Here is a 16,304-nt window from a genome sequence, read left to right as displayed (position 1 = left end):
TAAATTATCATGATGCTCTACTTACAAACGCTATGCAGAGGGCTTCAGCTGCCTGTACCAGGCAGTGAGTGGAGCAAGGGGTGCTTCACATTGGTTAGGATGGCTCGGAACCATGGTGTCAAGGAATTCCTTTATGACGGGATAGTGTTGGGGAGAGGGATGACTCAATGGTATATTTGGGACCCCAAGGTCAATTGCAGTAGACATTTATGTCGGTTGATTGAGAGGGTGCTTGTTCAAGCATTGCTAGAGGACAAGCAATTTTTGGCGGGGAGGATTGTCATGTCCCCAATAAATAATTTTGCCAAGTAAAATCCTCATTTTTGCAATTTTGGCGTTAGGGAATATTTTGGCATATAAAACTTGGGAAAAGTGGGTTATGGATGCCCCACTTAATCATTGTAAAAAGGAGAAATAAATATTAGAGGAAAAGGAAATATTTTTTCTTATGTGAAATATGGGGACCACCAAAGAGGGAAATTCGACCCCCTTGAGAAATCCGCACTAGGAGAAGGAAAGAGAAAAGGGGAGTTTGAACTTGTGGAGAGAGGGAATCACTAAGGGAAAAAGGACTAGCATCTATAAATAGCACATTGGGGCTCTTGCATCTTTTGCTCATTACTTTTTGAAGATCGAACTCTCTCTTGGAGGTTGTTCAGCAAAAGAGAAGCAGAGTTGTTTAGCTCAAGAGTTTCAGCGAAACTTTCCCACATTTCAGAGAACTTCGAGTATCTCCCTAGTGAGGAGGCTTTGGGGGAGTTTATTTAAGGACTTCCATTGGAGTTTATTGTAGAGTATTCACTTGGAAATTTGTTATTTCGAGGCATAGAAGACAAACCCCGAAGGTTATTTGGAGCATCATCTTTCTATTGCAGGTTTCGGGTATTTACAGGAGATTTTCTACTGGTTATAGGAGTTTGGCACCATTTTTCAGAGTTGTTCTTGTATCTTTTAGTTGGGCCGAATTTTCTCTTATAGAGCCTGTGCAGGGGTTGGCGAATAGAGCTTTTGTTGGCATTTGTCAGGAGATTTCAGTTGGGAGCGATAGTTATTTACTGAAGGATACTATGCACAAATTTCTCAGCCATTTACAGGAGAGTTTTATCATTTCTTAGCAGTTTTTCTCTGGTTAGGCGCAAAATTGTGTAGCTAGGAAATTTGCATTATTTTGGGCAGTTCTGGTGAGCTAGCATTAGCCCAATTGATTTCTAGGTTTTGTTGGTTTGGGTGTCAGGAGCCTATAGCTAATTTTATAAAAAAATTGGGCTGTATTCGGGCCAGAATCATACATTCTTATAGCAAGGCATATTGTTGGTTAACTAGGCAGTTTGCATCACATTATGGGTTCGAGTTTGGCTTGGATTTAGGCTAAACGATTTCTGTATATTTCTAGGTTATAGGAGAGGAGTTTGTGGCTGCAATTTCAGATCGATCCAGGCATTATTGAGATCAAAATTTCAGTTTCCTTCTAGCAGTAGTTAGCAAAAATTTTGGGCGATGCGCAAATTTTGTGAGAGCCATTTCCAGTAGTTGGATTAGTGATATCTCACCTAGGGTTTCCCTATCTTGCATAACAGGACCAGGTTTTATCATTCCTTTCCATTTATGTACTCATATTTATCTAATAATAAAATGGCTCAGTTTTTTGGAGCAGTTTCTTGTGTATTTCAATGTGCATGTTTGGAATTTGTTTATTCTTGTTGCTTCCTCGTAAATGCCTTTGTTATTTGTTGTAAATTTCAATTTGGAACATTACAAGTACTAAGCTACCTAGGATTGTTACATAGCTTTATTCATCATACTAGCATCATTTTTACAATATCCTCGCAGGGTTGCGGAATCTGAGAAACAAAATGAAGAGAAGAAGAATAAAGGGACTTAAAAACCTTGATGAACTCTGGAACTTTGAATGATTTGATGGTGTTGGAATGCTCTAAGTGTACATTGATCATGGAATCTTTGATAAATCTTCAAATGCAACTCTAGTGGTCAACAAGAGTTACATGCCTCTCTGCATCCCGCAAAGTGTCACGAAGCCATGCGAGTCTCTTCTTGGTCCCTGCAATATCTCTAAGTGGGTCCACTAGCTCTACTAGCTCTACTGACTCCTCTGAAGGATGGACAATGGAACTAGAGGGACATGTACCCGCATCCTTCAGAGCCTCCTACTCCTCACTATCAATCTCCATATGTGACTCTCTAGACCTACTGAAGGCTACCTCCTCATCAAAAGTAACATTCCGATTAAAGTCAATCTGACGTTGCCCTGGAATGTAGATCTTGTAATCCTTCGAAATCTTGAAGTATCCCACAAAATACCCTTCTTCCCAAAAGGTTCTAATTTTTTCCTCTTCTCTTTGGGCACGGGGATGTATACTAGACAACCAAAGATCCTCAAATGAGTAACCTTTGGCTTCACTCCTGTGAATGCCTCGTCGTGAGTCTTGTCCTCTAATATTTGGTGAGGACTCTTGTTCTGAACATAAACAGTCGTGTTGGATGCCTTTGCCCATAAGAACATGGGTAAATCTTGATCATGAATCATTGCCTTGACAGCCTCCACAATGGACCTATTCTTCCTTTCTGCAACCCCATTCTGCTAAGGGTTGTAAGGAACTATCCACTCCCTCTTAATCCCTGCCTCCTTGCAGAAATCACTGAAGTCTCTAGAAGTATACTCTCCTCCATTATCTAACCTCAAAACCTTGATCTTCTTCCCTGTCAAATTCTCTACCTAAGCCCTAAACTCCTAGAACCTATTAAAGACTTCATCCTTGGTCTTCATGAAGTAGATCCATGTCTTCCAAGAGAAATCATCAATGAATGTCACATAGTACAAGAAACCACCCAAAGATGACATTGTCATCGGTTTGCATACATCTTAATGCACTAGATCCAAGATCCCCTTGGACCTACTATCACTGCTTGGAAAAGATCCCTTGGCATTCTTTCCAAGTGCACAACCCCTGCAAACACCCTCATGCTCTGCCTGGAGCTTTGGAAGACCTATAACCATCCTCCTCAATGCTAGCAAAGTCTTGTAACACATGTTAGAAAATATCCAATGCCATAACTCACATAAACTGATATTGTCATGTACCAATACCTAGGTTGGACACCCTAACAATTTGTATAGTCCTCCCTCTTGAATGCCAACCACTCATGGTGAGACTATGCTCGAGCCCTAGGCCATACAAGAGCCCGACCATCTATAAATGCAACTCTCTAACTTCTATCCTCCAAAGCTGAAATATAGAGCAAGTACTTCTTTAATCCTGGTACAAACAATACATCTCTCATGTGTAAAGAATCTCCAGACTCTAGCTGAAATGATGTTGTCCCAACTCCTTTCACTGCATACTTGGCATTATCTCCAAGTTCCACCTGCAATGTTGAATCCCTCTCTATCAAATCTGAGAGAATCTCGTGAACCTGTCATGTGCCTAGAAGCACCACTATCCACCAACCAAATATCATTATTGTTTGTAATAGTGCCTATAAGAGCAGAGACAAAGAAATATTCTTTTTGAAGTTCATCTACAATCTCATCAAGTTTAGATTCCTTTGACTTCTATGGTAGATGCTCATCATCATCATCATCATCATCATCATCATCAACATCAGTTGTTGATGCATGCTGCTTTCCCTTCCTTTTCTTCTGAAAACACTAGGAGGCATAGTGACAAAATGTATGAAATTTGAAGCACCTGACCTTTGAAAGATCCTTCTTCTTCTAATTTTGAACTCGAGTTGATCTTTCACCAGTATTCTTATTAACAAAATTTCTTCTTCCATTTCCTTTCCTTGCATGAGCTGCAAAGACTTAGATTCCGTGATCCTAAGGTCTCTGCAAGTTGTTCTTCGACAATAATATGGCCTCCTCTTGGACATAATCATTCCAAAGCTTATCGACCTTGGGCATCTGAGCTCGTGCACAAATACCTTGTACAAATGGATCCCATGAAGAAGGAAATCCATTAAGAGTCACTGTAACAAGCTCTACATCATCAATGGTATCTCCAATGGCTTTAAGTTGATCTCTCAACTGGGAGACTCTCATGAGATAAGTGGCAAATCTGATCTAGACATCATGATACTACGGAGCTGATGCCTTGAGGCTAACTTTCTGCTAGTATTCTTACTCTTGAACAATCCCACCAAGGCATCATACATCTCTTTGGCAGTCTTCAACTCAGCAACATGTGGAATCAAGTGGTCCTTTATGGAATCTATCAAGATCCTCTTAGCCTTTGCTTCATTCTTCTTATGCTTGGCTTTCTCCTCAACATCTTGTGGTTCTGAGACATTTTCCTTCACATAATTCTGAATCTCATTTTCATCCAAGACAAGGAATATCTTGGTCTTCCAAGAACTGAAATTTGTAGCACCATCCAACCTGTCTTCTACTTTGAGACTAGGTACTATCTTGGGAGAAATCAAAAATTTGAATAAGTTGTTGAAAACTGAAGTCTAAGGATTGTTCAATAGCTAATCTTCAACAAAGCTCTGATACCATATTGAAATTCTATGACAAGTGTAGTAGAATACAATTTTCTACCTGATAATTACTTCTTAATGATTTTCAAACAGTATTTTTTTATGCCACTGCTATCATTGAATAATTATACTCAGAAAATCTCAATAGTAAATGCAGCAGAAACAATAAAGATCATAGAAAGATAGCCATGAACAATAGACACAAAAAATTTCACTTGGCAAACCCAACCTTGGGAGAAATTTGAAAACCCAGCAATATTTTCTTGAGGAGAAATTGCCCTTCGACAAGGTTTACAAATCAGCAATTTGTCTAAAAATGTGTATAGAAGTCAAACTTGATCAAACAATTGCTATTCAAACCAATCAAAAATCAGAAGTCAATGTGTTGAAGTCTCTAAGTTTACTTAGTTTAGAAACCCTTCATGCATTTTTTCTGATTTATTCCTACCTACTTGTTATTTTTCTTTAACAAGTTATTTGCAAAGTAAATACTGAAAATAAACACCAGTGCATGCTCAACATATTACAGATTAGCAACTAAAAGAAACAAGAACAAACACACCACATGACACCATTCTTTTTGGAACAATGTCCTCGAAAAAACCCAATGCGGGAAAACCGGTGCAGCTATCTGAGGTTTTTCTTATTAAGCAATATCAAAGTACAATCTGGGTGCCGAAACTGGCCTACCCAACAAAGAATTTCCTTAGCAGCTATACCTCACAGTTTGAGAGAAATCTCCTGGATGAAACCCCTAAAAATCCTTATGGAAGCTCCTCAACACAAAACTGCTCTGCAACCCCAGCGTCTGCCTAATCTAGACTGCTCTAGCCCCTCTCTGTCTCACGTTGGCCCTGTGTTAGCCCCAGGAGGCCCTGTGTCAGCTTTCTGGGCCTTTGCATTAGACACGATGGCCTCTCTAGTCCTCTGCACAGCACTTGGTTGCCTCTACGTGGCCCTGCGTGAGCCCTTGCTGGCTCTGCGTCCCTCTCCTTAGGTGTTGCGCTACTCTCCCGGTACAATCTTTGCCTTCTCTGTTTCTCTATACTCAATGCCCCTCAGTTGCTCTCCCGATCACTGATTCTATCTCTCTTAGCAAACCCCACTCTAGAGAATAGAATGACCGATCACTCTGGTGTATTCTCCAAGTGACCTTCAAGCCTCCTCTTATACCTTTCATGTTGACATCTCAACGGCCAAGATTAAATCCCTAATCAACGGCTAAAATTAGATCTGGCTTGATCCATGTCTTTTGGACCACTCTAACAAAGATTCATATTAATACACATTAATATTTTATTTTCACTAAGTTTAGACTTAGGGACTCCATTAAAAATATAAACTATTTTAATATCTCCTGATCTGTTTAGAATCTGCCCAAACCCTTTCTGGGTATTGGAGATCTCATGTGCCCCAACCTCTCCACCAAATTTCGTGGCTAGAGCACATCTGATGATACCCCAAATCAACACTCCCTCTTAGCAAGGACTGTGCTCTAGCAATACTCCTCACTGAGAATTACTCTGATCATCCGGCATCGATACCTGTGCTAATACTAGGCCTTCTTGCCCAACATCCTCTGCACTGCTGCCTCCCGTACTGCTGCCCATGGTTCTGCCACTGCTGCATCTGTACGACAGCTCCCTCTGCATCCATGTTGTTGCTGGTCCTTTCTCCCAACACTGCATCCACACTGCACCTCCTCTCATCATGTTGCATCGTGCCGCCCACTGCTACACTGCAACTCAGTTACTGAGAAGTAACTAATCTCCCAACCGACCTCCTTGTTGGACTAGAGACACCTACTGATGCTGAAGCTCCCTCTGCCGCTGACAAGTGCTCCCTCTCTGACCTCTACGTTGCTGCAACACCTCCCTGCATCTCGCACTGTTGCACACCTCTCTGTGCCTTCCTGCACTTATGCAACACTCCTGTGCCTCTCGCATTGCTGCAGCCTGCTAGCTCCGTGCTGTCTCGAGACTCCTGCATTGTAGCTCTCTCTTCCGCTCCATCCGCATCCGTCTCTACCCACTCAAGCCAGTCCTGCTACTCCTCGTCTAGGCTCACGTAGCAAGGTCTAATCCAAGAGGCTGGGTACCTCAAGGATCCTACCCCTCATCGCCTGTAGTCCGTCTGACTACAGCTCGATGTCTCCCCACTTTCGCTCAAGTGGTGTGTGTGCACTCATGGCACAATCATCATCTGTCAAAACTTTCTTCTTTGCCCGTGCTAGCGCAGCCTTAGTCTCGGAAGACTCTCCCTTACTCTTCTTCCTTGGGCACTGGGTCGCATAATGACCCATCTCCCCACAGTGGAAGCACTTGATCTTGGAGAGATCTTTCTTCTTCTGCTTCTCCTACTTTCCCTCAAATGTTAGGGCCACATCCTCTTCCTCTTGCTTGACATTGATCCCTTTGTTGCTGCTAGTTGTCTTTGACTGCCGTCTGATCTCTTACTGGAGAAGAGCTGCCCACATCTCGTCCCAAGGTGGGAGAGTCCCTCTGCCCAGGATACTCTGGACAAACACTTCCCAATCTTTTGAGACAACACTCAGGGTTGTCCTCACCATAAGATCCTTATCTGTTGTTGCTCCTATAGCAGTCAACTGGTCTCGGATCTCATTCAGTCCTCCGCGGAAGGTGTCAATCGATTGACCCTTCTTCATCTGATACGACCTCATTTGGTTCTCGAGCAGCGTTCTTCTCTGCACAGAAGTATGCTGGTACAGGTTCTTGAGAGCCTCCCACATCTCAACTGTCGTTTCCTTCTCAGCTATATGTGGTACCACATGATCCTTGACCCTGTCAAGGATAATGCACTTAGCCCTCGCCATCGCCTCCTCGTACTTGTCGTTATCATTGGGGTCAACTGGGATAGCTATAACCTTCAAGGCGAAGTTCTTGACACGATTTCTGTCAAGCACTGATAAGATTTTGGCCTTCCAGACTGCGAAGTTCGATGCTCCATCCAGTCTATACTAGTCTCTTACCTCGTGTAGTGCCATGACGCTCCTCTACTTCCCTCCTGGAAGTTCTCTGTTCGACTCCTCTAAGTCTCTACTTCCCGTCTAGAAGTTCTCTTCTGGACTCCCTCTGAGTCCTGATTTCCCTCCTGGAAATCCTTCTGCTGCTTGTCGAGATGCCCCCTACTCTGATCGTCTTGTGCAACTGCACTGTTGATCCAGGTTCCTCGGCTAGAAACCCTCGGTAACAACTCCTCTGGCCCTGCTCTATCAGGTACTGTTCTGACTATAGTACCTCACCAGCTCCACTTTGCAATATTTTTGCAGCCTTCTAGACTCCAGCAACTGCCTCTATGTGAACTGTGTCAGCCCCTCTCTGCCTCGCGCTGGCATTGCATCACCCCAGATGGGTCTGCGTCAGCCCTGGGATGCCCTGCGTCAGCCCTCTGGCCCTTTGCGTTAGCAATGATGGCCTCCTTGAGGCTCTGCACAGCTCCTGGCTTCTTCTGCGTGGCTCTGGCTGGATCTACATCACACTTCTTGGCTTCTGCGCTGCTATAAATAGCTTCTGTCACCTCGGGACAGTGGTTTTCTGTTGCTATTGCTCTGCTCGGCTGATGTCATTTAGTCCTCCTGTGATCTGCAATCACGCTCTGATACCATGTTGAAGTTTCTAAGTCTACTTAGTTTAGAAACCCTTCATGCACTTTTTCTAATTTATTCCTACCTACTTGTTATTTTTCTTTAACAAGTTATTGACAAAGTAAATACTGAAAATAAACACTAGTGCATGCTCAACATATTACAGATCAACAACTAAGAGAAACAAGAACAAACACACCACATGACACCATTATTTTTGGACCAATGTCCCCGGAAAAACCCAATGCGGGAAAACAGGTGCAGCTATCTAAGGGTTTTCTTATTAAGAAATATCAGAGTACAATCTGGGTGCCCAAACTAGCCTACCCAACAAAGAATTTCCTTAGCAACTATACCTCACAGTTTGAGAGAAATCTCCTAGCTAAAACCCCGGAAAATCCTTACGGCAACTCCTCAGCACAACACTGCTCTGCAACCCCAGCGTTTGCCCAATTTGGACTGCGTCAGCCCCTCTCTGTTTCGCGTTGGCCCTGCGTCAGCCTTTCTTGGCCTGCGTCAACCACAGGAAGCCCTGCGTCAGCACTGGGAGACTCTGCGTCAGCTGCACTGGCCCCTCTAGTGCTCTGCACAACACTTGGTTGCCTCTGTGTGGCCCTGCGTGAGCCCTTGTTGGCTCTACGTCACCCTCCTTGGCTACTGCGTTGCTCTCCCAGCACAATCTCTACCTTCTCTATTTCTCTGTACTCAATGCCCCTCAGCTGCTCTCCCGATCACTGATTCTCTCTCTCTTAGCAAACCCCGCTCTAGAGAATAGAAGCACTGATCATCGGGTATGCTCTCCAAGTGACCCTCAAGCCTCCTATTATACTTTTCCTGTTAACATCTCAATAGCCGAGATTAAGTCCCTAATCAACGGCTAAGATTAGATCTGGCTTGATCCATGCCTTTTGGACCACTCTAACACAGATTCATATTAATAATTTAATACACATTAATATTTTATTAATTATTTTAATTAAAAATATTAATTATTTTAATATCTCCTAATCTGTTTAGAATCTGCCCAAACCTTTTTTAAGTATTGGAAATCTCATGTGCCCCAACCTCTCCACCAAATTTTGTGGCTAGAGCACATCCGATGCTACCCCAAATCAACACAATGTTGGCCAATGGCCTAGTCAAACTGCCCCACGATCAACTCTCGACCCTAATCAAAGTCTGCTATACATGCATTAGTGGTCAACTTGTATGTGCAGTCAAATCTGGTCAAACTAAGTTGTATGGATAACACGTGCGGTTGGTCAAAACTTGATCAAGCTGTAGTCAACTCGATTGGTCAAATAGGTCAACCTCCTCATACGTGCGGCTTCCAAAAGAGAGAGAGAATGATGAAGAAAAGATAAAGATGATCTTCCAACAACAGATTTCTCCTTGGCCGAAAATCTCCTCCACTAGAAAAGATTCAATGAGCTTGTTATGTTGATACTTTGCCTCTCAAATGTCTGCCTATTTATATAGAGCTCTAATGTTGAGTGAAGACTCATCAAAGTGACTCCTCATCACAAGAAACCCCATCACTAATGAAGCCTTCATCACAACTCAACAATAGACTAGAATTGTTTACTCCATTGTTGGGTGATAAACCCCCATCAATAAACAATTCAAACCCACTCTATAAAAAATAGATCACTCCATGTTGGAGCACAATGTGAGCATCACTGGCGAATCTCCCCTAGCCAAATCATCATGGCCCAGTGAGAGAAACACTGCCCCTAGGCCATTCACCCCTAGCCAAACCAGCTTGGCCCCATGAGTGAATGTATCATTCCCCCACTAGTCAAATCAACATGACCCTGTGGGAGAATGTCTGCCCGATGCCGCAAAAACATCAACATAGGCTCCTGAGTTAGTCTTTGTTCCTAGTGCTTGGCAACAGGAACATTACAATGTAGTGGCTAAATCAGATAAGAATAGTGTCTATATATAATTTGGAATGAAACTCATCTAAAAGGTCCTGTTTTATGTGACTCCATGCTCCACACCAGCCGCTTTGAATCAAAAAAATTATGAAAGTAGATAACTTTAATTTTCTCAGCAAGACAAAAATGAAGAATAGCTTTGAAAACAAAATCAAGATATCACAATAACACAAAAAATCATTAAATGCAGAGTTATACAGCCATGCAAAGTAAGAATGGTCTTGTCTGCACATGAATGATGAAACCTTATCATTATCTTATCTTAGCCATTTAACTGTCTTAAGATTATTTCAGACACTTGATCGGATACTGTTCATACTAATTAAGCATTGAGAGTTTTTACAACATTTTATACAGGCCTATTCAAAATGAAGTTGTGATTAAGGTGTGCCTGTTTTCAGTCTTCTCTTATTGTACGTTCAAAGGTATAGAAAAACATCTTCTCTAACAAATAATAATTGTTGCTAAGTTGGAGTCGGCATGCATCCTTCTGCAAATACTTAAACAGAACACCCTACATAAAGCAAATAATCAAATACATAAAATGCAAAATTTGTAAGTACAAAGGAGAAAAATAATACAGCAACTAGAAATTATAAGCCCAGCATATGTTCATTCTGGTGCGCATACTAGCCAAGTCTAACTGATTGTTAAAGAATATATTTTTTGCATTTTTTTTAAAACAAGGAAAAAGTACAAGAATTAATTCTATGCTTACTGTTAGTATAGAAGCTGGGACTGCCAGAACTGTCAAAGGGATATAAGCCAGAGCCCTGCACATTTTCTCAACCAAATCAAACAGAAGTTATTATGGGTAGGATCTAAATTCTCAAATAATATCATCCAAATTTCAGTTTTTTCCTAAACTTGTCTAATGTTCTTCACCCGAGGAGACTACCGAGAGGCTTTTGTTTATCTATTGACATGGATTTAGATAGATATGACATCAAAAATTTCCACATCAGATTTCTGCTGATAAAAGATCAAAAACATCTATTTTCAATTGTATAACAAGCAGTAATGATAGTGCATCAATCTCACAAATGAGGAGAAAATCCAGCCAGGTTAGGTGGGATGCAGATCCACGGGATGGAGACACTAAGACCCTAGGATCTTTTAGATGACTATTTGTCTTTTCCAACATTGATGTCTACCCATTGTGGACTTAAATTTGGACTGTAGCAATGACTTTGTATTCCATGTTTTTTTGTTAATTTTAGATAACAATGGTATGTTCTATGCTTTAGCACAATTTACTTAAATGTTCCTTATCAGCCCAATGACAATTTCCAATTATCTTCAATAGCAATCACATTAACTTATACACATTGATAGTAAATGCAAATAGAACATAAAAACATATGCAGAAGACAAGCCAAGACAAGAGGACACAAGATGTGGCGGATGCCAGGGACAAACCCCAATGTGGGGAAACCCTTTGATCAAATCTTCTTATTATTCTTCAATAGTTCAGCAGAGAGAGAGAGAGTACAAATATCAGAAATACATGCCCAAAACAGTTCTGCCAAATCAGCAGTCAATGCAGCCCTAACCAGAAAGTCAATGGTGGTCAAAGCTGCCCCAAAACGTCCTCCAAGCAGCTTGGTCAACAGCAGAAGAATGCAGCCTGCCAAGGGAGTCAAAGTCAACCCAAAACCAGCTCGATCAACCCAGTCAAAGTCTGCTGTAATTCTGCGGTCAAACCAGAAAGTCAACGCAGCAGTCAACTTGGTCAAACAGTCCCCAATCACCTTGAAATTTGTGCCAAAGAATGTGGCCTGCAGAAATTGAAATTCTGCCCACAAAACAGAAGTCAACGCTGGTCAAATACTCCAAGTCAACGCTGGTCAACGCATGCCCTAATCCCTGAAATTTTCGGCCTCCAAAACCAGTCCAGAAATCTTCCTTCTTCCACACGTGCGAAGTAGAGAGCCTCCAAGTTGTACGAACCAATCAAGAGAGGAGAGAGAAGAAGATGTGATGAGATGAGTGATGTCCAAATGAGAGAAGGGTCACTTCTATTTATACACTTCGTTGAGGGTGAGGAGACACATCCATTGAGCTTCTTGAGCCTACATTTGACTGAGGCTGACTTTGACAATTTGTTGATGAGAAAGAATAAATTCAAACTTCTATTTCTGCTTGTCCGAATGAAATGATCTTATATCAAAATTGTACCTCTCGAAAAGAGGAATCCAATACAATAATCATCTCCATCATATGAGCTGTCCTAAGGTGGAAGTTGACCCTAGTTGCCAATTTTAACATCATCCTGAATTTTGCTCCCTGTCATGAATATGTTTTGCATTGGGCCAGTTTTGTTTGCATTTAATGACCCAGCAGACAAGTGGTTTAGGATATTAACAATAAGGTTGGCCCCTATAATTGGCTAGGATGTGATTACCCCATTCGTGTCAAGAGGGAGCTAAAGGCTTTGAAGATGTATTGGATAAACCTCTCAGACAGTGAAAGTCGCATTTTCAAGAAAAATTAATATTGCATTTCCCAGGGAATATAACATTATCCCCTCTAACCCACCCTAATAGCTACCATCTATAATTAGAGCCTGGCTCCTTAAGTCAGCAAAAATTGGGGCCCATATGAGTTGCGATGGGAAAATTATTTATGTATGGAGTATTTTACTCTCTCAAACACAAAACTTCGATTCTATATGCAATTCTTCTCATGATTCGATTGAAGAGATCTCCCTTCACTTCTTAATTGTGATGGAAACATTTATTCCTCTAGTTTATGTTAGCTTTTCGGGTTATTTGGACTATTTATACCATGCCTGAGGGTGCTTCACGTGATGAGGACTACATGGTGTGTAAATTACCATTGATTATACTGTGATGAACATACCAATGTTACTAAAACTGGCATTCGAATAAAATCGGCAAGGGTCCAGAAATGCAAAAATCGTAAAAATCAGGAAAATATCGGTAAAAATCAGCAAACATCAGCAAAATTCAAAATAATACAAAAATTTAAGCTAGAAGATCTTTTAAAAACCTGGATGAAAGGACGTCTTATAAAACCTGGATGCAAGAACATGGATCAATTTCAAAAATGAAAGTGTTCACACCTCATCCCTCGATCTTTTAAAACAGGAAGATCTTTTAAAACCAGGATGAAAGAACATGGATCTGATATCAGAAATGAAAGAGTTCACACCTCAGCCCTTGCAGAACATAAAGTCAAAACAAAGCATCATGTCTGCCTGGAGGACACTCAGATCCTCACCCAAGAGAATCACTACTACCAATAATGCATCAAGGAAACCTTGGAAATTGTGAAGACCATATAAAACATGAAGAAAGATAAAGAACTCAGAAAACATGAAGAAATACATACAGTGGCTTGGAGATTAGTAGAAGCAGGCATCCACTATTCAACCAATTAAGAACACTCAACAATCAAGTCTGACTCTGACTATCTCCCTTCCCATATTTCCTTTTGTTTTCTCTTATTTTCCCCCTCCCTGGTCTCTACCTGGTTTGGTTCCTCCTCTTTGTTCACCTTACCCTAATCTATTCCTTTTAATTTCTTATATTTCTTATTTTATACTATTGTTACTTATATCTCTAGTTATTTATATTAATATTAATATTAACATAATTATTAATATTATATTAATAATTATGTTAATACTAATATAATTATTGGCATATATTAATAATTATATTAATACCAGTATAGATCCATCTTAAGTACGAATCTAACATGAGCCGAGAGGGATCAAAAATTTTCACGTGCAAACTTCTTTAGAGTGCAAAATACAATGTGTTATTTTTCATTGTTTAAATTGTATTTTTGAATGCTAAAAAAAGTATATATAAGACCAAATAAATGTTTTAACCATAAAAACTTAATTTTTTCATGATATATACATAAAAAAATTTAAATGATATATAATATATACTTAATTTACATTAAAATATTTTACATCACATGTACATCGAGACACTTTATCACACAAATTAAAATGGTTTTTTATTATTAATATATTTTTAAGTATATGTCAATATTAATTCTTATTAAAATATTTTATTAATAACCCACATTGAATATTTTTTTATATAGAAAGTTGACATCGACATAAATTAGTTAATATAGATCTTCAAATAGTTTATTTAAATCTCTTGTTGAAATATTTTTGAAAAGTATAAGATTTAAACATCTTACTCGTACATTTTTTTATTTCTATTCATTTTTTTATTATAGCCGACATTATTTTTCTATTTAGAACATAATTTTTGTTTTTTATTTTTATTTTTAAAGGGGAACAAACAGACGGGCAAACTTACACATCCCCTCATATTGGGTTGTAGAATGAGTCTCTTGGCTCAATTAATATAATTAATAATATATTAATATTAATAGATATTCGTATACTTCTAATACTATACTATTAGTATTAATACACCCTTATCTATTCTTAATATATTTCTATTATACTTTTAACATTTGCTTTGTATTATTTATTTTAGGGTTTCCTTTTTCATGGTTACTTTTAGTTTCTAAGTTTCTTGCATATCCAACCTTCTCCCTCTCCTTTTTTCTTCTTCCCCCTTCCGGTGTCATGCATCATAAATGATAATCTCTTCCTCTTTCTTACTCAACATTTTGGTCCAAAAGATGAATCCAGTGGAGTATTCGAAACATCAACCATTCCACAAGATGAACACTATGGCAAATTCCCTGAGAAACCTACAACAAAACAAGTCAAAAGAGGTCAAAAAAATTCACCTAAATCACCAATTATACATGGCCTGGCAATTTTTTCCCATTGAATCACAATCTTTTTGCAAGTTTTAAAAGATAAAATCACAATTTTTTCGCCCTCCAAAAAATTGCTAAAACTCAACCAAGCTAAAAAATCGCTTTCTCCTGACCTTTTCACAATAAAATCGCGATGTTTGCAACGTTGGGACATACACATTGAAGGTAGCTTATTCATGCGTGTGAAAATTTCTTGATTTACTTCAAATACTGATGATGTTGAGTTGGTTACAGAATCTTCGTTTGGATTTTTCAGCCTCTGAACTACAACATCAAAATATGCTTTTACTTTAACTGGCTTGTCATCTTCTTGAGTTGTGATATTCACTCAGTATTCGTTCCTTTTTCTTCAACTTCAATTTTTACATTTGAAGATTTCGATGCTTCCTTCTCGACAAGCTATTATACCTTGTTTTCCAATGACTTCTTGTCGTTCTTAAAGCTTCTTAATTTGCGTTAGAAATTTTTAACTATGGTCCTTGAGCCAAGAAACTTCTATGGTGATTTTATCGACTTCCTTTTACATATTTTATATCGTTTTTTTTTACTTTCTTGAAAAATTAATTTTGAGATATCATGTATGTCTTCTATTGTTACTGAATCTGATTTCAATGTGATGTCCTATAGTGCTATTTTTTTCTTCTTGTACGAAAATGTTGAAAAAAAATTATTCGTATTTAGGATGAAGAACCCTATAGTTTTCATTCACGGTGAACCCAAAATAATGTCACTTTGATCACTCCATAGGGATCGAACTAAGAATTGTGATATAAATGTATAATCCTCAATGTTTAATTGTAAATTGGTTGTCATATTGTTTTTTGTCAAAACAATCTAATTTTCCGATTATATTTGATTCAGGAATCACTAATTGGTTTGCGATTTTGGGTTTTATATTATTTTTATCTTCAGCGGGCGAGACAGAAATAGTAACATTTTTTCTTGCAATAGACCCTTTAATTCTAAATAGCACTGAAGCATAGTTCTATGAAGTTTCTACAAATCATCCTTCCTTTATTTTTTAATTAGACTCCATTCCTTACTCTTGAATGATTGACTGCATTTTGTGTTTGATCGAAACATTGTAATGTTTTACTTTTAATACTTTATTATATAGGGTATTGATTTTATAATGCCCCTCTTTACTTGTATAAGAAGTTTTTAATTGCACCTTTTATAATTTGAATTGCAATTTTCCCTTAGTTCTTCTTGCTTCAACTTCTTTTTTCTTTTCCAATTAAATAATCTTTCTATAAAACTTAAAGGATCTTTAACTTTAGCTAAAACACTTCTTTTTGTTTTCTTTTCTTTTTTAATAGTTTTACTCTACTAACTTCAAAAATAAAGCTTAATGATGTCGTAAAGCTCAACCCTTTTTAATTTATTTAGCTTGTACTCTATTAAAAGTAATGTCCCAGTAATTAAGAAAAAACTTTTTTACTTTTTATATATATTCATAAACACTATTAATTCTCTTAAGA

General features: G+C 39.0%; 1 protein-coding gene across 3 annotated transcripts in view; it reads right to left on the bottom strand.

Annotated features, from left to right (window-relative positions):
- Window positions 1-16,304, bottom strand: part of LOC149190779 (uncharacterized) — a 325,562-nt gene that overhangs the window by 260,954 nt on the left and 48,304 nt on the right. For all 3 annotated transcript variants that reach the window (XM_089413441.1, XM_089413442.1, XM_089413440.1), the window contains one exon: window positions 10,760-10,814. In XM_089413441.1, coding sequence (XP_089269567.1) covers window positions 10,760-10,814 — 55 coding nt within the window. The remainder of the gene's footprint in view (window positions 1-10,759; window positions 10,815-16,304) is intronic.

This window comes from Pinus tabuliformis, chromosome 3_1 (assembly GCF_031772625.1).
Source record: "Pinus tabuliformis cultivar Carrire ecotype Pingquan chromosome 3_1, CPIR1, whole genome shotgun sequence".
Taxonomy (NCBI): Eukaryota; Viridiplantae; Streptophyta; class Pinopsida; order Pinales; family Pinaceae; genus Pinus; species Pinus tabuliformis.
The sequence above is the reverse complement of the archived record's forward strand: the minus strand, read 5'-3'. Positions and strand labels throughout refer to the sequence as shown.